Here is a 27,995-nt window from a genome sequence, read left to right as displayed (position 1 = left end):
CTAGCGGGGGGGAAGCGGACTTGGACCCCGGGCGCTGCCGCCGCGGCGGGTGGCGCTCTTGCGGCCGCGTGGTGCGGCCGGCTGGCCGGGCGGGAGGAGCCGGGCGGGAGGGGGGACGACACGTGGAGGGGACCGTGCTTGCCGTGCGGGTGGCTCCATAGCGGGGTGGAGCGCGGGTAGCTGAAGGGGAGAGAGAGAATAAAGGGGCAGGAAGCCCGGGGCCCTCTGCTAAGCCAGGGAGGAGACGTAGCTCTCCCCCGGGCTTGTCACTGGCGCGCAGGCGGCAAAAGAGGAGAAAAGACCCCGGCCGCTGAGAGCTTTGGCCCAGACCGGGCTGGAGCAGGAAGGGCAGCTGACAGATGCTCACGAGGAATAGGCGGTCCATAAACCGTCGGAGCTGGCTCCTGTTCGGGTGCCGTGGCCCTGCCTGACCCCCCAGGTATTTAGGTTCTAAAGAGGCTTGGGAGGATGAGATTTGATCGAAAAATGGCTATAAAGGTCCGTTTCACCGTAAACCGTGGGGGGGAAATATATATTTCCCTGGATTATCAACATTTACAGCTAAGGAAGATGCTGCTTCAGCACTTTTTAGTTTGATTTAGTAGCCGCCTGCTCCGAATATTTTGACGTGATGTTGACAGCTTGTGCTTTAACAGTTATAAAGCTTTGGCAGTCCACAAATAGTTATGCCCCCTGCCGTTAAATAATTAGTGTCTGACCCCCCCCCCCCGTTCATTTTCCACAACTGTAAAAAGTTGAAAACATGCTTAAAAATGGGTATTTGTCCAAATTCTTAAAAAATAAAAAAATCCAATTCTGTCCAGTCTGGTTGTAAGCTCTTTGCGGCAAACACTGCGTCTTTATGTGATTGTTCAGTACCGAGCATGGGGATGCCTTAGTTGCTACTGGGACTTTTGGGTCTTATGGTAAAATTGTGTGTGATTAAAATATGTGGAATGGGTAAGAGCAACTGACAAGGGCATTTCTGTCTTTAATTTCTTCCATAATTTTAGTATCTGTCTAGGAAACAAAATTCTGAAATGGGCAAAAGTTTGAGCTGTTTGGGAGCAGTTATTTGTAGGGGGATAGCCGGATACATTTTTTCCCCGTCCCCAAAACTATTTCCTGTCTTTGTGTTCCATAACTGAACACCAGGCACTTGGCTCTTACAGGAGATACATAAATTCATAACGTCTGAAGTGTCTTCCCTTCCTTCTGTAGATGTGTCAGTGGCTGGCATTTTTTGTGAACTATATTATAATAAGTTATTTACCCAAGTCTCATGGCAGCTCGATGCTTAAAAAGCTGCAGCTGCACGGTGCTTAAGGGCTACTCTATACTAAAAGTGCTACATCTGTGCATCTGCACTGATGCAGCTGCTCCGCTACAGTGCGTCTGGTGGAGATGCTCTGTGCTGATGGGAGACGGTTCTCCCGTTGGCATATTAAATCCACCTCCATGAGAGGCGGTAGCTATGTCAGCGGGAGAAGCTTTGCTGCTGACATAGTGCTGTCTACACCGGTGCTTAGGTGGGTGTAACTTACATTGCTCAGGAGGGTGGCTTATTTGCACCCCTGAGCAATGAACGTTTTGCTCCTGGCAGAATTCTGTGCCAAAAAATTAAAAATTCTGCACGCTATATTTTAAAAGTCTCCATGTTTTATTTGTCAGAATAACACAATATAATCCCTCCAGTTTCAGTTATTTTGATGATTTATTTCAAAATATCTGTCAGCAAGTATGTCTGTAGCAATACAGTCAACAACAAAAGATTTCCCCATGAGTAGAGAATTAAAGAAACCTCTGTGCTTTTGTTGAGTGCTTGACTCTGGGTGTGTCTCACATGCCAGCTGGACACGTCTCGTAGTTGATTCTCACTTTTTTGCCTTGCCCGCCTAGTGGTACCATATTTTAAGTTCCTAAATAGAGGACAATGGCAGGGGGAGGGGCAATTGGAAGGGGGGTGTACAGTAGGGGAGTACTAGAGAGGGTATTTGGAGCATGCTGGAGGGGTGTATACACTGGGAGGGAGTATTTGGGGGGTGCTGGCCCAGACACCTGCACCTCTTCCCCCCAGAGACCAGCTGCGGGGTGCCCGCAGGCCCAGATGCCCGCACCCTCGTTCCTCCCCTGAGCCCAGCCACAAGCTCCTTTCTGTGCAGCTTCGTTACTGTCCCTCTGCGGAACGCGGTGTGACCTTCCCTTCCTCACCGTTTGGGAGAGATGGCGCAGCTGGGTCTGCTCCCATCCCTGGGTGGATGAGGATCAGGCCCGGTAGCCCGTGTGTGCAGTCTCCATCCCTGCTGGACTCGGAGCTCTGCTTGCTGCAAGGCTGTGGCCCACACAATGCTTCCTTCGTTCAGGCCATGCCAGCAACTGCAGCCTGCCCATGCCTCCCATGCAGGCACACTGTGAGCTGGTAAGCCGGACTCTGCCAGGTCCAGCAGCTCTGCAGCGCCTATTTTGCAGGGGTAAAATAAAATTCTACAAAGAACATTAATTCTGCACAAATTCTGCATTGCACATCGGCGCAGAATTCCCCCAGGAGCATAAATTATACCAAAGTGAGTGATAGTGTAGACCTGGCCTTAGTGAAGACAGTACTATGCTGATGGGAGAGCTCCCATTGGCATAGCTACCGCCACTCACAGAGGTGGATTAACTATGTCAATTGGAGAAACTCTCCCATATCATAGTGCTATCTGCACTGGGTGTTAGGTCAGTGTGTTGCTAAGGGGTGTGGATTTTTCACACCCCCTGAGCAACCTACTTATACCGAAGTAAGTTTGGCCTCAGGCTTTGAGATTTTCTTTCCAGCTCCAATATTTATTTTATTTTTATTTTTTTAAGCAAATGAACAGTGCATTATAATGGGGAAGGTGAGAGATACTTACTTGGTTTGCAGACTTTTGTTTGGTTCATTTGCGGCATTTGAGGCAGGCTTGTATAAGTGCCATGAAACAGGATCCCACTAGGGAAAGCAATGCCAAGATGGTACACTCATGCCATACAGTGGTGCACTATAGCAACTTAGAAAGGTAAGCAGGGGTTAATGCTGCTCTTTAGGCTTTGGTTATTTTTGGTGATTCCTGCTGAATCGAATGGAGTTGTACTGGCCTAAGGAAGCTTTAAAACCTTATATACGCTTCTATTAGTTATCTTTTCCCCTTTTTCAGGCTTATTCCTTGAAACATTATTTTCTATAGCCTCTTGTATCTGGGGTGGAGTCAGGATTTGAATTGCACAGTGGGAGCTGAGTTGAATTTGAGAAGCTTAGAACTAGCATAACTTAAAACCAATGTTTGATAATGTGCTTTTTGACAAGACACACTTGGTGTAACAGAGCAAACTTGGGCCATCCTATCACCCATACTGTGCTTCACTGGAGTAGGAGACAGTCCCCATGACCAGTGTAAGGTTCATTTACAGTTTGAACTTTCAAATGGAAATAAGGCACGTACAGCAGAATAGTTCAGGTTTCTTCTAAAACACGTAGGCTTTATATAAATGAACAAATAGGACAACAATCAATGTTCCCCCATGTAAAGGACCTGACATTTCCATTTGACATTAAGGGTAGATAAGAAACTGATGGCCTGCAGCTATCTTCCATGAAATAAGCCATGCTTCCATGACCATTCTTGGTGCTGATTTAGCCAAAGTGCCCCTTTGCTTTGCTTAAGTGGCTCAGGTGGAATGTGTTTGTGGAATCCAGAGAATCTTAGAGTTTTTTGAGCCCCTTCTGTACAGGGAAATTACCATTGTTCTGAAAACATTCTCAGGGACTGGTCTTCATAACTGTTTGGGGGGTAACATAGTGGTGCTGAGCACTGCCAGGACAAAGTACTGTTAAAAATTAGGTTTCAGAGTAGCAGCCGTGTAAGTCTGTATCCGCAAAAAGAAAAGGAGGACTTGTGGCACCTTAGAGACTAACAAATTTATTTGAGCATATGCTTTCGTGAGCTACAGCTCACTTCGTCGGATGCATGCAGTGGAAAATACAGTGGGGAGATTTTATATACACAGAAAACATGAAACGAAATCTTATGCTCAAATAAATTTGTTAGTCTCTAACGTGCCACAGGTACTCCTTTTCTTTTTGTTAAAAGTTATTCCACCAGCGCTTCCCAGTCCTCCTATACTTTGCTAACAGCAAAGGGACGATGGGGTGGCAGTGACACTTCCCTACAGAATTCTCTACTGGGCTGGGGGCCTGCAACAGTACCTGGAAGAAGTGTGAATTGTCCAGTACAAATTAATGGGTAGTTAACTCTGAAACCCCTGCTACTAATGGGCCACCCCAGAGCAGCCTAGGTTTCTGAGTGACCCCATCCCACTGAGATGAATGGGGTCGTTAGCCCTTATAATGTCTGCAGACCTAGATTACACTCACTGGGCATGTCTACATTTGCTCTCCCTGCAGCAGGAAACAGGTTCCTAGCTGCAGTGTAGACATCCCCTTAAGGAGTTTCTGGTGAAGTTACGGTACTCTAGAGTATATTTCCACTGATGAAGGACAGTTTTTCAAAGCAATTTCAGGAGTGGGATGGGTTGGTGTGGAGTGGGTACTGAGGAAGACTGGTGTAGTCTAAGGGATTGAGAACACTGATTTAAGATGGAGCATTGACCCTCTGATCAGAGGGGTGTGGCTGCCTCTCAGAAAGATTTTTTAAAAAGGGTAAATTTGTTAAATACATTTTAAAACTTGATCAAACCTTGTGTTATTCTAGAACCTTGGAACAGATCCCTTGGAGTCCAGCCTAGGGAAATCTCTCCATACCCATGCTTTCGTCCCTCACTCCTGCCCTGCAATTAGATGGGTAATATCCCACCCACATGCTCTCACCACAAACCATCCTCCCCTCCATGAGGTTGGGATCTTCTGATTTTTGAACCCATTTCCATGGCAACAGATTACAGGGTCACACCAGGGGGATTATTGCTTCTTATCCTGAATAAGCAGGAGCTGGAGAAATCCTGATCCTTTGTGTGAAGGAAGGGTTGATATTGAATCCTTTGTGGCCATTCCGCCACCCTGATAAGGATGCAAAATCTGGAGGGGAGAAACAGAAGCATGTTTGTGGGAATAGGAGCTTCCATGCTCTTCCCACAGTAGAAAGTGCTCTTGTACCTATTAGTCTAGTTCTCCTGTGTAGTCTCTGGTACCAGCAAACCTTTGGACGGGACAAAAGCACTCCTTTTCTCCTAGTTTCTCAGAGGCAGACCCAATAGACCCCACCGCCGTTTTGTGCCCGTGGCATCCAGTACTATATCATCCTTAAGGGGCTGGGGAGCGTGCCCTCTAGCAGACCTGTCTGGAGGAGCCAGAAGTAGACTGAAGTGTGCCTCAAATGGACCTCAGACTCCTGTATGGTGGTCTGCTTGGCTGCTGAAAGGTGAATGCCGGTAGCCCGTGGCTTACTTGGATTGGCCACCTAATCTAAAGGAAGGACATCTCTCTCTCTCTTCTCCCCACCCCCACCCCCCCCCCAAATTTTAACAGTGTTCTTTAAGTATCTGTCTTGAATTGAGCACGTTGGGCATTTAAAATAAATCTTATTGCCTTAGGATTCTCTCAGGGGGATGGAGGGAAGGGCCTCTCTTTCTTATGGGTCTCTTAACCGCTGAAGATTTTCTCTGTGTGGTCTTGTCTTCACTGTGGGGGAGAAGATTCACTCTGAACTAGCATCAACCAACATGAGCTAAAATCCTAGGGAAGACAAGACAGTGCATAGTTTTCACACAAGTTAGCAGGTCCAGGTAATCCCTAGGCTCCCTCATAGTCTTTAATTGGACCTGCTAATTCATAAGAAGACTACAAACTGCCTTGTCTTCTCTAGGATTTCCACTGGAGTTCAGAATACGCCTTTTTTCGTGAAATACCACCGTGTGTGTGTGATATTTATGCTCCGTTCTCAGCCCTGGGGACCAATGACCTCATCTTAACCATAAAGCAGGTATAGCACAACAGCAGCTAGGCACGCTTGCTCACGAACGTTTTAATGTTGTGGTAAGGAGACCACCTGCTCGGGATCCAAGTCTCATGCCCACTTACTTGTTGCGTGCTCTGCTGAGATTGCCATGAAGGGAACCAGCTGGTGCCAGTTATGCTGGTGTTTTTGAGAGGTGTGCACCTGGGAGCTGGGCTGAGACCATTTAGTGATAACTTAGGCAGCAAATATCTGACTGTTTACTGTATCCAGGGTAGCCAGCTCTTGCAATTTTAGTAGGCGTTTCATGGTATTTGGTGTGGGAGGCATGGATCTGCGCTCGTGTCTCACTCCCCGTCAGTACCCGGCCTGGGCTGGGGAAGCTAATGAGCCAACCAGCGGACCAAATTCAGCGATGAATCCTGATCGCATGCCACCTGAGGCACATTGCACAAAGGCTGAGATACATGATGTATTTCTTCATGTTCCAGTTCCTGGAAGTTTGTGATTACATGAGAATCTGTTTTCATCTTTAAAAAATCCAGCCCTCTTGATTGCAAAGAAAAGCTTGAAAATGTGACCGGAGCATACCCTACAGACTCAGAAACCAGAAGACAGAGTACCTGTGACTTTTGGAACGCTTGGGGTTAACGTTGCTGTGTCTCTGATCCAGAATGCTCACCAGTGAGGACGAACATCTTTCTCTGGCCCCAAATCTCCAGGACTCTCCCACTCATACCTGCTAACTAATGGACCAGGGGTGGCCAACCTGCCCCTGAGAAGAAGCCAGAATTTACCTATGTACATTGCCAAAGAGCCCCAGTAATACCTCAGCAGCCCCCCATCAGCTCCCTCCCCACCCCCCACCTGCCAGCAGCCCTGCCGATCAGCATCTCCCTCTCCTTTCCTATGCCTCCTGCAGCATGCAGGCTCGAGGGGGAGGAGCGAGGGCATGGCAGGCTCAGGGAAGGGGGCAGGAAGGAGCGGAGGCCTTGGGGGAAGGGGTGAAGTAGGGGCAGGGCCTGTGGCAGAGTCAGGGGTTGAGCAGTGAGCGCGCGCACACACACGCGCGCACACACACACCCCCCCTTGGCACATTGGAGAGTTGGTGCCTATGCAAGGAGCCACATATCAACTTCTGAAGAGCTGCATGTGGCTTTGGAGCCACAGGTTGGCCACCCCTGCAATAGACTCTTGGTTTCAATATGTGTTTGTTTCTCTCTCCTTTCTTTCTTTCTTCTCCCCAACCCACTCTATTGCCTGCCGTAGAGCCCATGGGGATGGGTATTCTGGTGCAGGGCAGCATTTTTATCCCAGCAGTATGACTTTCCACGCCACCTTGAACTTCACTGGTAGAGAGCGGCAGCACTGTTGGGCAGGGTGGGAGAAACTCAAGAGCTGAAGCTGACCCCTTTATTTATGGTCCTGCCAAGTCTCCTGTCTCAAATAGGAGTGTCTTGCATTAGGGGGTGTACCCACATCCCTACCACACTCCCTTTAACTCCTGCCGTCCAGCTAGCATTCTGTATCCTGGCATTTATAATCTCATCACTGGTGGTAGCGGTGGCTGCTGCTTCTCACTGGTTCTCTGAGATTCGCCCAAGTCCTTCAGTCAGTAGCTTCCCTTGCAGCAGGGTCCTTTGTGGATTGTGGAGGGAATAGTTCCCTGACAGCAGAGAGTATGTAGAAGATCTTTAACAGAACTAGTTCTGCAACAATGCCAGCAGCTCTGCCTTTGACACAAGGCCAGGGTGGGCAGCAGAGCGCTCCTTGCTGTGACTGATCCCTGGCCATGTCTTTTAGGCAGGAGTAGGGAAAGGAGTCTTGGGGGCCCTGAGGGAGAAGTGTGGAGAGAAGATGGACAGGAATCACAGGACTGGAGGCTGAAAGGGGTGTGAAGGTGGGAAATGGGACAAGAAAAAGGAAAGCTCCCAGCCCTGCCATCTGTACCTAGTTGGTATCCTCAGAGAAACTTTCTCAGCTCTGATCTCTTGGCATAGACCCCATGCTAGGGCCCTGGGAGGGTTTATAAGCATGTTATGTGCTGGCTCTCTGGGTTGCAGTTGTCAGCATGATCCCTCATCAAGGGCTGCTGGATAATCCAGGACTCAAAGGGAGCTGCCATGTGGGTCCCAGCAGAGCTGGCCACAGTCCACTAATGAACGAGTGCCATTGCTCTGGGTGGGTTGGCTTCTGCCTCTGTCCTGAGGGCTTGTGTGAATGAGATGCCTTCAGATGGGCATTTCTCCTCCTGTTCTTACCAACAGCTGTAGTTCAAATGGGCCTTTGTGGCCAGCTGACTGACTGCATAGGGTGGCTGCAAACGGAGCTTGGGCAGATTTTCAGCTTCATCTTTAAGGCAGCTTTTTGTGGGGGCCCTAAGGTATCCGTGTCTTGCAATGAGGCTGTGTTGCAGAGGCCTTGGGTATGTGCAGAGCAGTGAGAAGCCTTTTTCCCCTTTACTTGCTTCCAGTGGCATTTCTACTGCCCAAGAGAACTGAAGTAGTTACTTACTGCTTCAGCTTGCCCCAGCATGGGGTGGCCAGGCAGCTTCCGTTTTCGTTCACAGTGAGTGCAGGATATGTAAACGCAGAGGTGGGTAGGTCAGTTAATCTCAGACCCTCCTGCGTCCCCTTGTCATTGGCTCTTCCTTGGAGCTGTTTTTCTGAATCTTCCATCCTCAAGTCTGTTGCTGTCACTCAGCCATTGGATTGATTTATTTTAATTGCAGCTTTCCGTATTTGTTTATAGAGTAGCCATCTGAGGTGGGCAATCAAAGGGGAGAAGGAAGATTGGCAGTCCCTGCTGGAGCTGTCAGATTGGCATTTATCAGCAGACCAAGCCTCTACCCCTTTCTTTGAGTTGAGTATCTAGCCCAACCATCTTGCCCACCTCCCAGAAGAAGGGCAGGGTCAGATAGGTACTTCACGTTGTTATATAGTCCCAATGGCCAGTGAATGTTTCTTGAGCTTAATCATTCAAGCGCCTGTCCTGCATGCTTGTCTAGCTGTAGCTGCACAGATACGGTGGTGAGGAGAGAGATATAAGCACCCAAGTAATATTTATAGGCAGAGCCAGGCATCTGTGTAACGCAAAGCAGATTTGAGTACCCACTAAGCACCAGGACAGAAGTCCTATTGATAAAATACCGAAAAGGGCAGAGATTGGAGGCAGAGAGCAGATTCCACACAGCAGGAGGATGGGAAGTTTCTCATAGCTGCTGGAGCTCCTGTGGGTTTTTTTTCTGAGTTCTAAGCCCGTGATGTGCTTGCATGCCCTGCTGCTGCAGCCGTATTGGACAAGCGTCAAAGGAGAACTCCACCCCTCTGCCTCCCTGGCTACAGATGGCCGGTGTTTGGGTCTTATTTTGTCCCACAGGGTCAACATGTAGCAGCCACTCACCTGTCACACAAGTGTTTACTGCGGTACGCCATGGAGAGCCCTTTCCAGCACGCTGTCCATTGGTGACACGGCCATTGCGTGGCATAACTAGAAACTGCTATTCTTGATTTGGGTAGCAGCTGGCCCTGTCGCTCGAGACAGCTGTTGTACACAGTCACTGATTGGCTGTTGGCTTGAACAGCTGTCCCTTCGCTCCCAGACCTGGTTGGCTGGTTTTAATAAACCCAAACAGATTAACTCTGTTCTTTGAGCTACGATGAAACTTGTTTCTTGGCTCGGTTCCTGGTGGAAGACCAAATCAGAGAATTTTACTTGAGAGATCCTAGAGGTCCAAATGCGGAGACTTTAAGCAAAGTCTTTGTTGTGGTCTCCTCCAGTCAGGCTGCATCGTGAAGGAGGCTAAACTTGTTGAGATTCCTATTTTATCAGGATTGTTTTAAAAAAGGGGGACTAGTGGGCTCAGGGGATTGGGCTGATGGTTCAAACCCAGGCACAGAAAAATGGGGATTGGAAGTGGTTTCCATCTGAAAATCAGTGGCTTGTGTGACATGAGTTTGGGTCTCAGTCTAGTTCCCAGTGGGCAGGAATCCATATCTCAAAAATCTCACTACTGCATTTTTATTGGCAGAGAGATCACAAGTTGAATAGGGCACGAGAATTAACTCCCCTGTTGCCTCTAAAGGAGATGTTGACAAAGGAGCGGTGTGGGGGAAGGCCCCCCTGCCCAGTGCTTTAGATCTGCCTTGTGGGTGGATGATTTTAGTCTCCAGGGCTGCCAATCTAGCACCTTGCCTGACAGTCTAATTAGTTGTTCCCTGTTTATGACAATGAATTCCTTGCAGCAGCTCTCTGCTTGCACAATGACAGTAGACCAGTCAGTTTCATTCTGTTAAGTCTCTCTGATTTTCATGCACTAGCCCAGTGTAGTGGGTTTGGATTGTAACTACAGAGGTCTGGTAAATAGCTGGCTTTTGAGCAAAACTTGCCTTCTCTGGCTGTTGTTTTAAGATTATGGGAACACTGTGTAGGAATTAGAAATGACCTATTAATCCTTCAGTCCTCCTTGCCAATTCATTTGTCTAGTGCTGTGTAAAAAGCTTCAGTTTACAATGGCTGAACTTGGGGCCAAATCTGATCTACCCATGTCCCTTTAATGTGAGGTGCGATGAGCCATTTGGGCACACAGCGATTATCAGCTAGTCTCTCATATTTCTGATGTCCCCACACATGGCCCGATAGAATGTGATGGTCATGGCAGCTTTCAATACCACCAAGGCTTCCCTTTCCCGTGGCAACTGGAGCACAAACTTGAAGGTGTGCCAGGACCCTGTAGCCTAGGCAGGTACTGTCATGCACCCTCCAGTTGCATTGATGCTAGCCACACTGGGGATAGCACATGAGACAGTTCTGGGGGTGCAGAAATAGCAGAGCAGGATTCCAGGCAAAGCCATCATTGTGCAAGCCCCAGGGAGACTAGCCAGGTGCTGGAATTGCCTTTTCTCATCTATCCAGTCTTCTGCCCCATCCTAAGAAGGATCATTCAAATCCTGATGTTACTGTGAGGCTGCATGGGGTGCGGAAAGTTGGTTACTATTCTCAGACTCGTATGTAAAACGCACCTGTACTTTCCGATTTGAGCAAACAGGCTGCTGCCCTGTTTCCTTCTAGCTCACTGGCCCAGCTCAGTTTGACACCCTTCTGTTTCTGTTTCTAACAGGAAGAAGCCCACACACATGTCTGTGAACTGCTGGTTCTGTAACCAGGACACGGTGGTGCCCTACGGGAATCGCAACTGCTGGGACTGTCCCTACTGTGAACAATACAATGGCTTCCAAGAGGTACCGCAGGGGCTACCTGGCCAGAAGGCTGATGGGAGTGGCTGTGCCCTGTGGGAGCAGCAATTGCAGGGAAATCCCTACTCGATCCCACATGACAGAGCATGCTCGGTGCAGATGAAATCTGCAGAGAATTTAGCTGCTGTACACTAACAAGTCTCTACTGAGCATGTGTAAGCTGAGATTTATCATTTGGTCAAGTCTGAGTGAATTTCACAAACACAGCGAAAGGGAGACCCCATCAGATTTCAAGTCCTTGCTCCAGAGCATCGAGGCACTAGATTTTTCTCAACAAAACAGCTGTGGGAATTTTTTGACATGGATAAAATGATGTATTTTTTCCCCCTAACCTTGTTTTCCAAAATGGCTGTACCGTTCTAGCTTTAAAAAAAAAACAAAAAAAAAAACGTAAATTCAGCCGGGGGTGGTAGGCACCGCATGGGAAACTTCAGCCCAAACGGTGAGCCTTTGCAGGAGGGTCTGTCCGCCCAGCAGCGGGGAGGTGCAAGTCCCAGACGCATATACGCTAGCGCACACAAAATAGCAGCATGGTAAGGGGGTGGGGAGTGGGGGGTTGGATACGGGCCAGGGGGTCCCGGGGGGCAGTCAGGGAGCAGGGGGCTGTTGGATGGGGCAGAGGTTTGGGTGGGGAGCGGTCAGGGGATGGGGAACAGGGGGAGGTTGGATAGGCGTGGGAGTCCCGGGGGACCTGCGTGGGGGTGTGGATAGGGGTCAGGGAACAGGGGTGGTTGGATGGGGGGGCAGTTAGGGGGTGGGGGTGTGGATAGGGGTCGGATCAGTCAGGGGATAGGGAGCGGGGGGGGGGGGGGGTTGGAATGGGTGGGGGGTCCTGGGAGGGGGCGGTCAGGGGACAAGGGGTTGGGCAGGGGGGTTGGAGGGAGCAGGGGTTCTGAGGGGGGCAGTCAGGGGGCAGCAAGTAGGAGGGGGCAGGGACCAGGCTGTTTGGGGAGAACAGCCTTCCCTACCCGGCCCTCCATACGGTTTCGCAACCCCGATGTGGCCCTTGGGCCAAAAAGTTTGCCCACCCCGACCCAGGGGTTGGGTAGGATTGAACTTGACCGGCTAGCCCAAGCCACCGCCTGTGTTGCTTTGGTCATGATGGTGTTTTAGGCACTTGCTCGATCTGAGCTTGTGCATATGCCTACCGGCGCTGGGACTTAACCTCCCTGCTGCTGGGTAAACATATCCGGCGTAATAAGCATCAGAAAATGGCTTCATCGTAGCCTTAACTGCAGGGCCTTCTAGCCAAGATTCCCAAAGTCTCTCTCTTTACAGAGAGAGATTAAACCCCACCCTCCACTCCGTCGGTAGGGTTGTGCCCAGTTTTCAGGTGGGGAAACTGAGGCACAAAGAGTTTGCTCGAGGTCCCAGGGTGGGTCTTTGTCAAAGCCAGGAATAGAATCCCAGTCTCCTGATCTCCAGTCCTTTGCTTCTAACCACACAACCATCTTTCCCCTGGCTTTATGTCCCCAGCCAGGATTTCCTTAAAGTCTGACCTCGAGGCACTTTGGCTCCCTTCCTGCCCTTCCATGTATTCCCTTCCAGCCATTCCCCTATAAAAGCTCATCAAACGTACGGCAAAAGAAGCCAACTCTGCTGCATCTTCTCCTCCTTCCAAACCTCTCCCACTTCTGGGGTATGCACACTTTGTTATATGTTGACTGGCCCTAAAATCTTGGTAGAAACTCTGCCCAGATGTTAGTCTGTGGCCTGCACATCTGCATGCACAGGGTTATAGCCCGATGCTGTTCTCTGCCGTGGGAGACTCGTCTTCTGTATTGAACCTCGTTGTTTGCCAGCTGTTCGTTGGTGGATGCTGGGCTGCTGTAGACTGAAGGGTCCGGAGGTGCTGGGCTAATATGTTTGTCACAGGATATGCAGTGGCATTTGATGGGCATGGGTGCTCGGTAACCTTTAGCTGCTTAAGGACATTTTTAATAGGACCCTTCTGTCCCCTGCTGCAGCTCCTGGGCAGTTTAGTGAAATGCGGGGTACAGTGCTGATTTTGCACCCCTTAGTGGTGTGTGCACTAGACAATCCATGGCCCAGGAGTGTGCACGAATCTCTGCAGCGCGGCCTGTAAAACAGCTGGGAGTGGCGTATAGAATGGGGGGAAGAGCAATGGATCTTACTCTGGTTTTATTTCTTCCTCGTCGTATGAGGCAGGGAACTGAGAGTGGAACCCCTGCAGAGGGTGGACTCAAGAGCTCATGCTTTTCTTTGCTGCTTGGCAGAATGGAGACTACAACAAGCCCATTCCTGCCCAGTACATGGAGCACCTAAACCACGTCGTGTCAGGCGCCACCACCTTTTGCGACCCCACCAAGCCACAGCAGTGGGTGAGCAGCCAGATCTTGCTGTGCAAGAAATGCAACAATCACCAGACCATGAAGATCAAGCAGCTGGCATCCTTCGCACCCAGGGAAGAGGTAGGTGCTGGCTTGGACAGACTCTCTCTCTCTCTCTCTCTCTCTCTCTCCTGTTAGGGTAAAGATAACATCCAGGTGTCCCCAGGTCTATCCATGAAGGCATCTTATGTTCCCACTCTACGTCGCTGGAGGAACAACAGCCTTTAATCCTGATCTACCATTTCGATAAGCTCTGGGCAATTGTAAGATGACTGAACTAACAAGACCCTTTCTGTCTGCCCACCCAGCCCCCTCCTGTGTCTCCAGAGAGTGGTGTGTGCCTCGGAGCTGGAGGGCAAATCTGTTGATTTGATCCCTGAGCAGGGCATTCAGCAATTCCACTGGAGCAGCCTCCAAGTTTTTCTCCTGCTGTCCCTGCCCTGGATTCTTCCATGGATTGCATCCTCCAGACAGCAGGGCTGTTTCTTGTCTTCTCCATGCCATGCAGGCAGCTCATCCTCTGCTCATTCTAACTGTGAGCGCAGCCCATGTGTCTGTGTGTGAAGTGCCTGCCCCAGTTATCTGGGAGGCCATGGCAACTGCATGATGTTGCAGATAGGGAATTACTGTCCCACCTACACAAAGAGCTTTTTGTCCAGGGCCTTAAGAAAACTGAGTCCTCCGAGCTGATGGCAGAATCCTGGATGAACTCTGAGCAAGGAGCCCCTGAGTGCAGCCCTCGGAGTCTGTCTTGGGGAGGAATTTCCCCGATGTTAAACTCGGCCCCACGTTATACCTTCACTTCCCTTATTATTCAGAGTCCAGACTGTTGGGTCCCCTCTGCAAATACAGCGTGGTTCCCTGTTGTCTGTTTTGCAGACTGTGGTCCTGTTCGGTTTGAAATGAGGCAAGCCAGGATACTTCTATCACTTCCCTATGGAAACTGAGCCACAGCCTGGAACAGTGGTTCTAATCCTTTCCCAGACCAGAACCCCACTGACCCAGTTAGCAGTATGGAAAGAGCAGTGTGTTTGCAACCCCTAGGCCTAATAGATTTCATTGTTTACATGGAGGGGAGGGTGTTCTTTATTTTCCCCCCCAATCTTCAGCCAGAGTCTCTGAATTTTAGCTCATTACCTCTAGTTTTTACCCGCCCATTCATTAGGCCAGTTCCTCTCCCTTTTCGGTACATGTTACTCGGCTGGTTGTGTCTCTCCCCTCACCCTTAGCCAAATGGGTTTTGTATTCTTCTTTTTAATCTTTCCTTGAGTGAATCCCGCCAGCCTCCCAATTATTTCTGCAGCTCTTTGAACTCCCTCCCTTTAACACTTTGCACGAGTAGCCTTTTGTGTAGGGCTTTACAAATGACACCAGGCCCCAGGAGGCTGGTAATGGGGGGAGAGGGGTTCTTCGCTCAGCTGGAGGGTGGAATGCTGTATTCAGTGCTGCCCAGGGACTTTGTGCAAACAGTTCAGGAGGGGGAGTGAAGAAGACTCTCCATCCTGATTGGCATTGGCGAGGGGGTTTGTAGAAGGGAAGAATTGAATTAGCGGAGTTAGAATGTGGCCAGGAAACTGGAACCGCCTCTCCCTAACCTTGCAAAGGTTGCTGTGGGATCGCTAGCGTAGTTAGGACTTTTAAGGTTTTGTCCAGCCTGCCAAACAACACCATGTCAGTCACGGAAGGAAGAGCGCCACCTACTGAGCAGCCAACGTAACTTCTGGCCACTAGGCTGGGTTTCCGGGGGAGGTTTCCCATCTCGATACTAGTTGGACCTCGCCCTGCTTAAATTTGTGGGATGCGATGGGCAGAACAACACAGTGGTAGTTCTCAAGCGCCCTGCCCTTTTCTACAGGGCCTCAGCTGAGCTGCTCTGATCCAGCTACTGAGGTTAAAAAGAATAACGCAGCCCAGTTGACATTTCTCCTGGGAGTAGTAGGTTCATCTTCGTGCTTGCGTAGGACAATGAGGCTGCCACTCGTGCAGCTCTCGGAAGCTCTCCTGCTGATTGACGTCAGTGCTCTCTACCCAGTGGAGCGCAGGATGGTAGTCCGCTCTGGTGTGGGCTTCTCTCCCCCAGCTTCTTATTTTAACTGTGTTCCTGCAAAGTATCTAGGGCAGTAGGTCTCATCCTGCGCCATGCAATGAGCCCCCTTATTACAGCAGAAAAATTCTGGGCCCCCTGGGTTGCAACCCCAGGACCTAGTGGGTTAGTTTTACTCTGTAGGCTTTTTCTTATCCAATCTATTCCATGTAATTGGAGCCTGCTTAATCAGGATGTCTCCCGGGGAGCAGATTTGAACCCATGGATTGTGACTAATGAGGATGCCTTCTGGCAGTTTCATGGTGTTTGAGTTTCTCTTGTGTCTCTGTCTCATGCTGATTCTGTCCACTTGCTCCTGAAACAGCAGTTTTCGCTTCCTCTGTGGTTGATTCACCTCTGCCTGACCGTTTGCTGGTTCCACACTGGCTGGACATGTGGGGTCAGCGTATAAACTGCTGGCTCAGTCTTTACTCCCCGCAAAGAGCAGCTGTGCGGTAATGTGAATAGCCTGCTGCAGCTGAGCAGCTCCTCAGAGTGTCTCTTGGTGGCAGCCCAAAGCATCTCAGTCCAGAAGGTTGTGACTCTCGGTGATAATACGTGGCAGTTCCTTTGTGTTTTTCATCCGGCCATTACAAATTGCTTTGCAAAGGCCATGGAGGTATCATTACTGCTGTCTTTTAGACAGAGAGGTGAAATGACTTGCCTGAGGCCAGGTAGCATGTTAGTGGCAGAGGCAGAGAGAGAATGTGGGTTTCTTGGCTCCCTGGCTGGGTCTCAGCCCTTCTGGACGGTGCTGCCTTCTGTAGAGATGCCTGGTCACTTGGCCCTCCCAAGATCTTTGTCAATGTAGTAACATTGTGAGCTGCAGAGTTGTCTTGTGCCCGCTAGCCTGATGCCCAAATCCTCAAGACCTCCCACAGTTCATGCCTGTGCAGTGACTCTCTTCCAGAACGCTGTTCCTTTCCAGCTTAGAGAAGAGAAGCAGGGTCCAAAGGTGGCTGCCAAATTCCCAGCCCCATCCCTTAGGTTCCCACACTTGCAGAGCACTCTTATCCTATGTAATTCTAGCTGGGTGCCAGCAGAGGGAGCCCTCGGCACAGCGCTCCAGCGAGCAGGCCCTCGATAGCCAGGGAGATGGGCCTTTCCTCCCTTACCCCCTGGATAAAGCTGCCCGTGTCCGGCACAGTAATAAGCACCTGCTCTGACCTGACCGAGCAGTAAACTGCAGCAGCTGGCAACCTCGCTGCTGTGTGAACAAGGAGCATTAAACCTTCCACGCAGCCTCATCTTGGCCATGGGCCATTTGCAGTGAAGTCTGCAGGGCCCTCGGTGCACATGGGTTTCTAGTGCTCGGGCAGCTGTGCCTGGGGACGAAGCCATCCAATAGAGGTAGGGAGGGAATCCGGAATGTTTCCCGTTGTTGCTGAAGACGTTAATGAGGCAGAAGTTTTGGGAGCATCTTTGGAGCTGGGAGCTGTGGCTCGCTTGTGAACGTGGTGAAGTGCGAACAGGATACAAAGTCATAATAGCATTGTCCCCTCCGGTTTGGCCCTTCACATGCACCCCACACACACACACTCCATTGCTGTGGGTCACTGTTAACAGGAGTAGCCAGCCCAAAGACCGACTCTCCTATACAGCTTGTGGCTTCCTTCCCAGTGTCTTGCAACTGTTGGGACAAAGGTGCCCATCTCCCCTGGGCAAATCCCAGGGCCATCGAGAACCTTGTTTGACGTCAAGCAAATCACTTTGCCTTTCATAGAATCATTAGAATATCAGGGTTGGAAGGGACCTTAGGAGGTCATCTAGTCCAACCCCCTGCTCAAAGCAGGACCAATCCCCAACTAAATCATCCAAGCCAGGGCTTTGTCAAGCCTGACCTTAAAAACTTCAAAGGAAGGAGATTCCACCACCTCCTTAGGTAACGCATTCCAGTGCTTCACCACCCTCCTAGTGAAAAAGTTTTTCCTAATATCCAACCTAAACCTCCCCCACTGCAACTTGAGACCATTACTCCTCGTTCTGTCATCAGCTACCACTGAGAACAGTCTAGATCCATCCTCTTTGGAATCCCCTTTCAGGTAGTTGAAAGCAGCTATCAAATCCCCCCTCATTCTTCTCTTCCGCAGACTAAACAATCCCAGTTCTCTCAGCCTCTCCTCGTAAGTCATGTGTTCCAGTCCCCTAATCATTTTTGTTGCCCTCCGCTGGACGTTTTCCAGTTTTTCCACATCCTTCTTGTAGTGTGGGGCCCAAAACTGGACACAGTACTCCAGATGAGGCCTCACCAATGTCAATAGAGGGGAACGATCACATCCCTCGATCTGCTGGCAATGCCCCTACTTATACAGCCCAAAATGCCGTTAGCCTTCTTGGCAACAAGGGCACACTGTTGACTCATATCCAGCTTCTCGTCCACTGTAACCCCTAGGTCCTTTTCTGTAGAACTGCTGCCTAGCCATTTGGTCTCTAGTCTGTAGCGGTGCATGGGATTCTTCCATCCTAAGTTCAGGACTCTGCACTTATCCTTGTTGAACCTCATCAGATTTCTTTTGGCCCAATCCTCTAATTTGTCTAGGTCCCTCTGTATCCTATCCCTACCCTCCAGTGTATCTACCTCTCCTCCCAGTTTAGTGTCATCTGCAAACTTGCTGAGGGTGCAGTCCATGCCATCCTCCAGATCATTAATGAAGATATTGAACAAAATCGGCCCCAGGACCGACCCTTGGGGCACTCCGCTTGATACCGGCTGCCAACTAGACATGGAGCCATTGATCACTACCCGTTGAGCCCGACAATCTAGCCAGCTTTCTATCCACCTTATACTTCATTCATCTAGCCCATACTTCTTTAACTTGCTGGCAAGAATACTGTGGGAGACCATATCAAAAACTTTGCTAAAATCAAGGAATAACATGTCCACTGCTTTCCTCTCATGCACAGAGCCAGTTATCTCGTCATTGAAGGCAATTAGATTAGTCAGGCGTGACTTGCCCTTGGTGAACCCATGCTGACTGTTCCTGATCACTTTTCCTCTCCTTTAAGTGCTTCAGAATTGATTCCTTGAGGACCTGCTCCATGATTTTTCCAGGGACTGAGGTGAGGCTGACTGGCCCGTAGTTCCCTGGAGCCTCCTCCTTCCCTTTTGTAAAGATGGGCACTACATTAGCCTTTTTCCAGTTGTCTGGGACTTCCCCCGATCGCCATGAGTTTTCAGAGATAATGGCCAATGGCTCTGCAATCACATCCACCAACTCCTTTAGCACTCTCAAATGCAGCTCTTTGGCCCCGTTCCTCCCCCCAGCCGCCTCAAAAAAGACCTGCACACAGAGGTGACCCTCGTGCCTGGATTTTTCCTCCCAGTAGAGTCAGTGCTCAGCAGCCTCCACACAAAGTTGCACGCTCCCATCCTCGAGATCTCTCTGTAGGTCCATGCTGGAGATGAGGTCCAGATGAGGGGTTGAGGAGAGGAAGGGACAGGCTGGGGTAGGCATGTTGTCCTGCTGGAGTTCAATCAGAACAACCTGGGTCTGCTCTGTTTTCCAAGGCGCTGTTGCTCCTGGGGTCCTATGGGCAGTGATGCCCATGCTGGGTGCTGTCGAAAGCTCGGGAGCTGTCCCTTTGGCTGCTTAGACTCAAGCCAGCAGAACATCCGTGTGATGCTCCCCTTGAGTGCAGGGGCTGTGGCATTGGAGGCTCTGATCTTGCGGTGTTCAGGGTCACCTATGTTTCATCATAACTGAAGCAGGAGTTCTGAGCCGCATGGGGCTGGTAGACAGCCCTGGGGAATGGAGGCCCCTGTTTGTTCTTGGGGCAGGGTAAGATTTCTCCCATGCTGCCCCGCTACCTGAGCTGCTTCTGAGCTGTAGGGTTCAGATAGGAGCCCAGCCTGCAAGACTAAATAAAGCATGTGGGAAGGGGAGGGGCTGGCCCATCCTGGCTGCCCCCTGGTGAAACAGGAGCCAAGTTTGGGAGAGAACTGACCTTCTGATGCCATGGCTGGGGCAGGGAGCCCAGAACAGCCTGGGAATTGAGATGGTGTTGAAAGAGCCCTGGGATCTGCCATGATGAGTGACATCTCCGCTCCAGTGACAGTGATAAATGCGCCCTTCGCACAGGCTGTTTTGACAACCATTGATGATGATTTATTGCACTGATCTGAGTGGGGGGTTTGCGCCAGTGACTGCTGCTGAACCTAGGCCAGAAGGAGGAAGCAGCTTGGCTGGCTGGCTTGCCTGGGCTGAGTGAAAATCTCTGTGGGCAGGTACCAGCTGGGGTACCTGCTTACAGATATGGGACACCTCTCCCCCTAGATGTGGTCCTTAGCTGATAAAATCAGCAAGGTTATGGCTGACGGCGTTCCATATCCCATAAACCAGCAAAGGCTGCTGTGGCTTGGTTCTGCTCCATCAGCACTGTCTGTCTCTCCCAGGCTGTGTGGGGCTGAGAGGCATTTCCCACGTGCTAGCTGGGTGTTTTGATCCCAGCTGACCTAGAATTCTGAGCTGGTACCCAGCTGCTCCTTAGTATGGAGATCGGGATCTGTGCATTGGTGGAAGAGCGATGGTGCCCTCTGACTGCTGGGGTTCGGTGCCTCTGATCTGCTTCCCTGTTCTCTCCCAAGGGTAAATACGACGAGGAGATCGAGGTATACAAGCACCACTTGGAGCAGACCTACAAGCTGTGCCGCCCATGCCAGGCCGCTGTGGAATATTACATCAAGCACCAGAACCGGCAGCTCCGGGCGCTGCTGCTGAGCCACCATTTCAAACGCCGGGAGACTGACAAGCCCTATATGCAGGTACGTGGCCATGGGCAGCAGGGTGAGTGGCAAGGAGAATGGTGCAGTGACCCAGGCTCATCGGCATCCGACCCAGGAGCGGGGCTGGAAGTGAGTGTGTCTGCCCGGGCGGCTCTGATGGGTTCCGCTTTTGAGTTAAGTGGGATGATGGGATCACATTTGGCTTAAGTTGGGCCCAGGGCTAACATCTGGTCTTCGGCCAAATTTGATGTTGTAGCTGTAAATAAATCCAGAGGGGTGAATAACAGTGAGTCCTCTGTGATCACAGTCCCCTGCCAGCTTGTCTGTCCAGCTGATGGTGCCCTAGATGTCTGCCCAGATCTCTCTCAGTATAATTCTCCCTCTCGGGCCCTGATGAGCTGGTCTCTAATGTTTGGCATTGGGTTTGTGCCAGGCTGGGGGATTGCAACACCCGTCACTGTGCGATGCTTGCATCTTGCTGGGATGATCTCTGGGGCACCATTGAACTGGAAGGAGTGAGGGAGGGGTGGAGCAGGGGTGGGAAGAACCAACTCGCCCTGCCGCAGGGGAACTGTGAAGTATAGGGAAGCAAGTGTGGGACTGAGTAAGGGGCGGGAGTGATAACTTGAGGGACTGGCCCTTCTCCTACAATCCCCTGCTGTTCCAGTCCTGGGCTCTCCTCCTTCTTCCCCCCCCCCCCCCCCCCAGCCCACTGCGGTGCTGATACCCCTCTCTCTTGACCTGCAGCCCCCTGTGCAGTTAGGTCAAGTTGCTCAGTAGGTCGATACGATGTAGAAATGTTTAGTTGGCACCAGTCTGAGGATCCTCCCCCGCCCCCCAACTTGTTTTGCTTGTGACCAGAGATATTTCTCCTTCCTCTTTGCAGAGCTTTTGCTCTTCCTCCTCCTCCATGAGCACCCCGACTCAGGTGATAATTCTGCGGTTCCTGACTTTCCTCAGCTGTGCGTTCCTTGTCCTGATGGCCTTGTATGGGTCAGGTGACCCCTTCTCACTCAAAGTCACGGCCCCTGCTCCTATGGAAACTGGCCCCACGGCCATCGGGAATGGGACTGCAGCGAGCCCAGCAGCGGCCTCGGAGAATCGCACTCTCCTGGGAATTGCAGGCTGGTGGGAGCTGCTCCACCTGCTGCCAGAGCAAACGGTGAAGAACTTGAGTGTCGCTTGGACCTACGGGAGGAACCATCAGATTGCGGTCGTCCTCCTTGGGCTGTTCACCTGCCTGTTAGCCATGCTTCTGGCCGGACGGATCAGGTGGGTCTCCTGTGTGCTTTCTGTGTCCATCTGGGGGCTGTTTGAGATCCAAACCGGGGGCTGTTTGAGATCCAAACCGGGGGCTGATTCTCTGCACAGGGCTGAGAATGCAGCAATTGGCAGCACTGGCCTCCTGTCTTCTTGCGGGGCTCACAAGCCATCCTCCAAGCCAGCTGAATCGGGAGACCTGGGTTCTAGTCCTGCCTCTGTCTAGGGCACTAAGTGAGCCTCTGTGCCTAGAGTGATGCCTACCTGCCTGTCAGATTAAAAGGCCTATGTATATTGTTATGAGTGGTGGCGGTCTCCCATTCAGTGCTCGGATTGTGGGAGAGGATTCTTGGGATGCTATTGAGGTTGCAAAGGACTCTCTGAAAGATATAGATTGTGGGCGGGGGGAGTTCTTAGATAATCCCATTGGATTATAACCATGGCCTGAATTATCAAGGATGGACAAATCTCTTTGTTGTCCTGCAGTCTAGTGAATGGAGCAGTAACTGATCAGGGCAGGTGGGGGGCCCTGCAGATGACACAACTTATTGGGAGGTGGCCTATAGCCTGCTTCAGTCTGTTCATCCCAGGCTGCCACCTCCTTCGCTCCTCAGCGCCGCCCTCCGGGGCTGCGCCTGGCTTGGCTCTGGGTGGCCAGTTTGTAGGCGTGTTGCTCTGACGCACAGCCTCGTTTTTTTTGGCATTCCAGGCTGCGGAGAATCGATGCCTTCGCCTCGGTCCTGTGGCTCCTGGTGATGGGTTTGCACTTGGCTGAAAAGTACCTGAAGGCGGACACACCCAGCTGGCTGGACACGGCCAAATTCGGCACCACGTCCCTGTGCTGCCTGGTGGGCTTCACCGCAGCAGTGGCCACGCGAAAGTCAACGGGCCAACGGAGATACCGGCCCCGAAGGTCAGAGCCAGAGCAGTGACCCTGGGGGAAGGAGGAAAAAAGCCGTGCGAACTCTGTGCGACTGGTGCTTCTCTCTCCTCTTTTTTTTTCCCCTCTTTTTTTCTTTCTATTTTTTTTCCCCTAGAAGCGCAGTGAAGACTTTTCCTCCTTTTTCCACTCTCGCTTCCTACCAAGCCAGCTGCTCATAGCGTTTCTGCCGCCTCCGTTAGCCAAGGAAGCCGCTTCTGCCGCCTCCATTCTCCCTCCTCCTGAAACCTCCGCCAGAGGTGCAAACACCAACCCCTGCGCAACCCCAGAGCCAAATCTTCCACCAGCTGCTTCACAGACTGCTCTCATCCCCCATTCTGCGCCTCCGGCCAAAGAGATTCTGGCTGCTTCTGTCCTTCCAGCTCCACTCACTGCGTGTCCATCCCTAGCTAGTCCTGGAGGGATCCTCTGCCCTGAGCCTCTCAAGGGCTATGCCACGTTGTCTCCTAATGGTGCTGATCATTTTTAGTTTACACTGACGGGAATGCACTCCTGGATTCTTTTCAACCTCTCTGTACTTTATACTGCATGGCTGATCCTTAATGGGGAGGGGGGATGAGACACGCTTGTTAAATAACCTGCTTCCACTCACCCTCCACTGTGTAGCCCCACCTAACCGCATGTCCTTTTGCCGTGCTCTGGCTTCTACTCTGAATAGGAAGAGCTCCTTGGGTGCTTTTACTGGAACTATTAATAGCTTGAAAACAGAGGTGCTTTTAAAGATTATTTAACTCAGGGTATCTTGACTGGTGCAAAATCTTCAACTGTTTTAAAATTTTATCTCCAAATTTCTGTGTTGTGGTGGGGAGGGGGAGGTTGTAAAGAAGATCTAAATGGAAGCACAGTTTTTATTTATGTATTCATTAAATCGTTCTCCTCTGCTCCTGTCGCCTTAGCAGTGGAGGAGGACACGCTAGGCCACAAATCACAACTAGGGGGTGCTGTGCTGTACAGTCAGTCTTCCGGCATACATAACCATAAGCCTTACTCCATTCAGTGTCGTCTTTTGTATTCAAGACATCTGAGTTCAGGACATCTGATGGGAGGAAGTGCCAGAGAGGTGGAACCCAGGGGGATGGTTACTAATTAGATGGGACTTCATGAAAACAGATCTGGATTACGTGGTGTTACCTAAAGGAAAGTGCTTAGGTTTTTTGGAGTTGTGGCAGTTGGGAGGTGAGGGAGGGGTTACCCATGCCAAAAAACGAGCCCACGAAATGTGATCGGCGGCGTTCTTTCCAGTAGGGTCGCAATGAAATCTTGAGACCCAAATGCTGAGGTGCGTTGGGGAAGGGAGGATCTTTCTCTTGGCTGAGTGTTTCCAGGAGGAACAATTTGGGCACCCACCATGGGTTAGATGGTCTGGTCTGGGTTCCCCTGCATTTGGTTGTGTAGGACATTCTAGCCTGGACACAGGCCTTGCAGCAAAAGGTGGGCTCTAAAAGGGAAACTGCAACATTACTTAAGATTCTGCTTACTTATTCTTTTGCATTATATTTATGAAACAGCACAGGGAGCTGCCATCCTGACAGTAGATTAAATGGTCTTCTGCTTTACCATGTGTTTGTTAAATCAAAATGGAGCTCCTGCTAGAAAGAATCTGTGTGTCCCACCCAGGAAGTCAATGGTGCTACTCAGAGTGAGAGAAATGGTGAAACAGAAGGGAATATCTGAAAGCTTGAGGTTTTTTAAAACAATTTTTCATGTCTAACTATTCACTGCAGTGCCGCTTGTAACCGCTGTTCACCAAGACAGCGGAGTTGTAATGCTGAGCTGGTCTGATGAAATCTCCAGTAAGAGCAAACAAAGTCAGCTGGCTGCAGCCTGGGATGTACAGCCATCCTCTTTCCTATAGAAACAGCAGTGCAGCTGTAACTTAGGCAGCTGTCACAGCAACTCCTGTAACCGTGTCCGGCGACTGTTCCAGGAAGTCCATGCACAGAGCCTGACCATGGAGCTTTACCCTAAGATCCCTCTTGTTGGGATTTTTTGCTGGTGTCTTCAGGTAACTTTACTATCCAAATCCCTTCTCTGCCCTAAGACAAACACCCTCACCCACTCTCTCCACACACATACAACTTTGGTACTTGTGAAAGGTGTTGCTCTGGAGAATCAAGACCTACTTATCCACAGTAGCCCCAGCATTTGCAAAGGCAAGCTTCTCCCCACTGCTCTGCCAGCCTTGCTCAACCCGACCTATAGGGCCACCTGCCAGGGTGAGGGCCTCGCTTTCTATTACCAGTTTGACTTTTGGGCTCTAAGATTGCCATACAGGGCTTCAGTTGTGATGGGGAACACAACCCTTTGTATTAAAGGGCTTCTTTTTAAAAGCAAAGGCTGCAAGGCATCACACGGTTTCCTGGCAGGGGAAGAAAGGAGTGAAGAAGCTTGCCCAGAGCAGCCATCTTGTCGTCCCCCCCCCCCCCCCCCCCCCGGCTGGAGATTCCCAGAGACATGGTGATTTCTCTTTGCTCCTTCTCCTTCCAAAATGGAATCGTAGCAGAAGGGAGTTTGATCTAAGAAACGGAACAGGCCACTTGTCCACTCACATGTCCTTTACGAATGTGGTACTGTCCCTAGTACCACATGCACACCTAACGAAGTGGTCATTCTCAATTAGTGCCATTGCCTGGTCACTTGCAGGCCAACTGGGTTGCCTAATAAATCCTTGCAAATGCATCAGTAACTGGCGCTATATTGACCATCAGAACTGTCTTGGGTAAAACCATATAATAAATTATCTGGCAGTTGAGCCAGATCTGACTCAGGTTCACTCCATCCACAGCTAAGCTGCACAAAAATGTAAGTTCTGTTGAGCTGGATATCCAGTATTTTGCTTTTCCTTTTCCCTGTTTGGAGGTTTTTCAATCTCCAGCAAAGTCTGAGTGGTGTGAGACCCAAGTTTTCACTCTGCTGTGTTGCCGCCTTAGCTGGATAGAGACCCATAGCCTCTGTCCTTGCCTTGCTGAAAGGTTCCTTCTAGCCTTGTGAACTTGCTCATCTCCTCTTGTGAGGCCGCTCTGAGCCAGAGGACCTTCCAGGTTCTCAGATTTCCTCTTTAACGAGCTGCAAAGGGAATAATCTCCCTTCTTCGTTGCTCAGATCTACCATCTCGTGGTCACGTCTGGATCTCTGATGACACTAGCGGGTTTTGGTAGACTTGCCAGGTGTCCGACTGCGAGCTCTTTGCATGAGCAGCATCACTTTTGCCTCAAGGCTCTAGCTGCTTTGCAAATGCACTTCTCATCTATCCTCTAAAGCTTCTTGACTTCTGTTCTTCAGCCCACAGCCATCTCCAGTTATACAGGCACTTAAAGGAGGTTGCCCTGGCACTCTTGTCTCTAGCTGTCTGCAGCTTCCGGCTCATTTGCACCTGAACACCTTAATCAGGGCTAGTGAATAATGGGTGCTCCATGCTCAAACAAGCGCATGGTACTCGCATTAAGATACTGTTGTTCATGGTGGAGATGGGGTTGACTAAATGGTCAGCGCTGTGCATGGCCTCCCCTTTATCCCAGTAAGGCCTGTAGCTCAGGGGAGGCCAGCATAGTGGGTAGCCATCACGCGTGTGTGCAGAGGGGAACAGGGCAAGGGGGAGGAACCTTTTGAGAAGAGTGCAGAACAAGGTGGTCAGTGAGGAAAGCACTGTAGCTTGCAGGGTAAAGAGCTAATTCCTCCTGTTCATTTGCTGGGTCACAGTTCCTTCTTATCCTCCACAGTGTACCAGGGCCCCTCTGCTGGTGTAAGCAGGTGACTCCTGGGTGTGCAGAGGGCTGGCAGGTCAGGGATCAGATCATTTGCCTGTGCATGTTTCTGCCGGCTCCTAAGAGGCAGAGTGCTGCACAGAGCTAGGTTTCTCCTTGGTGTCAGTCAGCGCCTGGTATGGAATTGATCCCCTTGTGGTTTTGCCAGGCACGCTTAGCTGGGAATGCAGAGCCATTAACAGTTCTTCACTCTAGGTTGCTTGTCCCTCTCTGTCATCCCTGTGTAACCACAGAGGTGCGCTGTGCATGGCAGATGTGTGGCTGTCCACGGGGGGCTGGCCCAGGGTCAGGTGGAAGCATGGGTGCTGGGGAAAGGCTGTGATGTGGGGAACCTTGTGCTAAGGGGAAGTATCAATTCCATTCCAGGAAAGAGGGCTATGAGCTCTTCCCAGGGCATGCAGTTCAAGAGCTAATAAAGTCCTTGTAGGAGTTGACGCTGGCCCCACATGAGCTGAAAGGCTCCGTGGCTAATGATACACCAAGTACCTGCTGGGATGGAGCTTGTTTGCTCAAACAAGACGAATCTTACCTGTTTTGAGCCCGTCCCAGGGTTGCGATGCCAATCAAACCTATTGCTGAGCCATCAGCCACAGCAGCTGATCCAGACCACTAAAGGGCAAAGGCCTCTTCAGTGCTTCTGCAATCCTTTTCGCACTGCTGCTTGCAGCTCTCTGAAGGGTGGACGTTCTTTTGCCCACCCGTCCGTCCTTGTCCCCTTAGGGGAGTTGTCTTCTCTGGCGCTGCTTCAAACTCCTCCTCTGTCCAGGAGCCTGCCACGCTGCCAGTGGGAGCAGGGAAAGTGGCTGAGGCTGTTCTGACCAGTGCCACGTCCCTGTCGGTCTCACTCCAAGGATCAGCCTGGCTGACTCCCCAGCTGGCAAGAAGATGCTCCACGGCAGCTCAAGCAGCAGTCCTTTGAGAACCATTTCACCTATTTTCTTCTTGGTGCCCAAAGGTTCGGCGGTGGTTTTCCAGCTGAGGTTTTGCTTGGGTCTCGGTCAGATGGCAGGCTTCTTGCCCTCTCGCTTCCCTTTGACAGTGCCTTAGTTTCTAACTGTTTAGATGTGTCCTGCCTCTAGCCATTAGGTCTCTGGCACCTTTTCTAAAGAAACGCATGCCAGTTTGCTGGCTGTGTTATGTCACCCTCCATCCAGTGTGCTTGATCTCTAGCTCTGTTATCTTTCCTCCGATATGCTGCTGTGGCAGACGGGTGGAGGTGGGTGAGGGTGCAGGGGAAGTTAGGCACCAGAAATAAGCAGCCAAGACAATAATCTATCTTTAAACTGTGGACGGCCAGAATCTCTTGATCTGGATAGTCTGTTACTGCAGCTAGGAAGCATGAAATCAAACTGGAGTTCATGACCTCACCTCAAGGCAGGGGGAGTGTGAAATATACATTCCCTGACAATTTAACATCTTGGTTTACCAAGAGGTATTTTGGGTACCTGCTAGGCTGTACTGCTGAAGGGATAGATCCCAGGGTGCTTTTAGCCAATTTTTTTGGATCCCTAAAAGGTTTCTAACCAGAACATTCAAAGGCAAGACAACCTTCTGGAAAATACTGGAAACAGTTTTATTTTAGCCTCAGAGGCGCTCGTCAACACACTGTCATGTTACTTTCACGCTTCTGAGTGCCTTGGCAGGTGCGTGCTGCTGCATGTGGCTAGAAATAATCAGTAGAAATAACTT

The 27,995-nt window shown here is 50.7% G+C and overlaps 1 protein-coding gene across 1 annotated transcript in view; it reads left to right on the top strand.

The window, feature by feature from the left end:
* TMEM201 (transmembrane protein 201) overlaps nucleotides 1-27,995 on the top strand; it is a 50,075-nt gene that overhangs the window by 350 nt on the left and 21,730 nt on the right. The window contains exons 2-6 of the mRNA XM_074933975.1: nucleotides 11,050-11,170; nucleotides 13,423-13,617; nucleotides 20,205-20,381; nucleotides 21,229-21,614; nucleotides 22,312-22,515. Coding sequence (XP_074790076.1) covers nucleotides 11,050-11,170; nucleotides 13,423-13,617; nucleotides 20,205-20,381; nucleotides 21,229-21,614; nucleotides 22,312-22,515 — 1,083 coding nt within the window. The remainder of the gene's footprint in view (nucleotides 1-11,049; nucleotides 11,171-13,422; nucleotides 13,618-20,204; nucleotides 20,382-21,228; nucleotides 21,615-22,311; nucleotides 22,516-27,995) is intronic.

Source organism: Natator depressus, chromosome 18 (genome assembly GCF_965152275.1).
Source record: "Natator depressus isolate rNatDep1 chromosome 18, rNatDep2.hap1, whole genome shotgun sequence".
Lineage (NCBI taxonomy): Eukaryota > Metazoa > Chordata > Testudines > Cheloniidae > Natator > Natator depressus.
The sequence above is the reverse complement of the archived record's forward strand: the minus strand, read 5'-3'. Positions and strand labels throughout refer to the sequence as shown.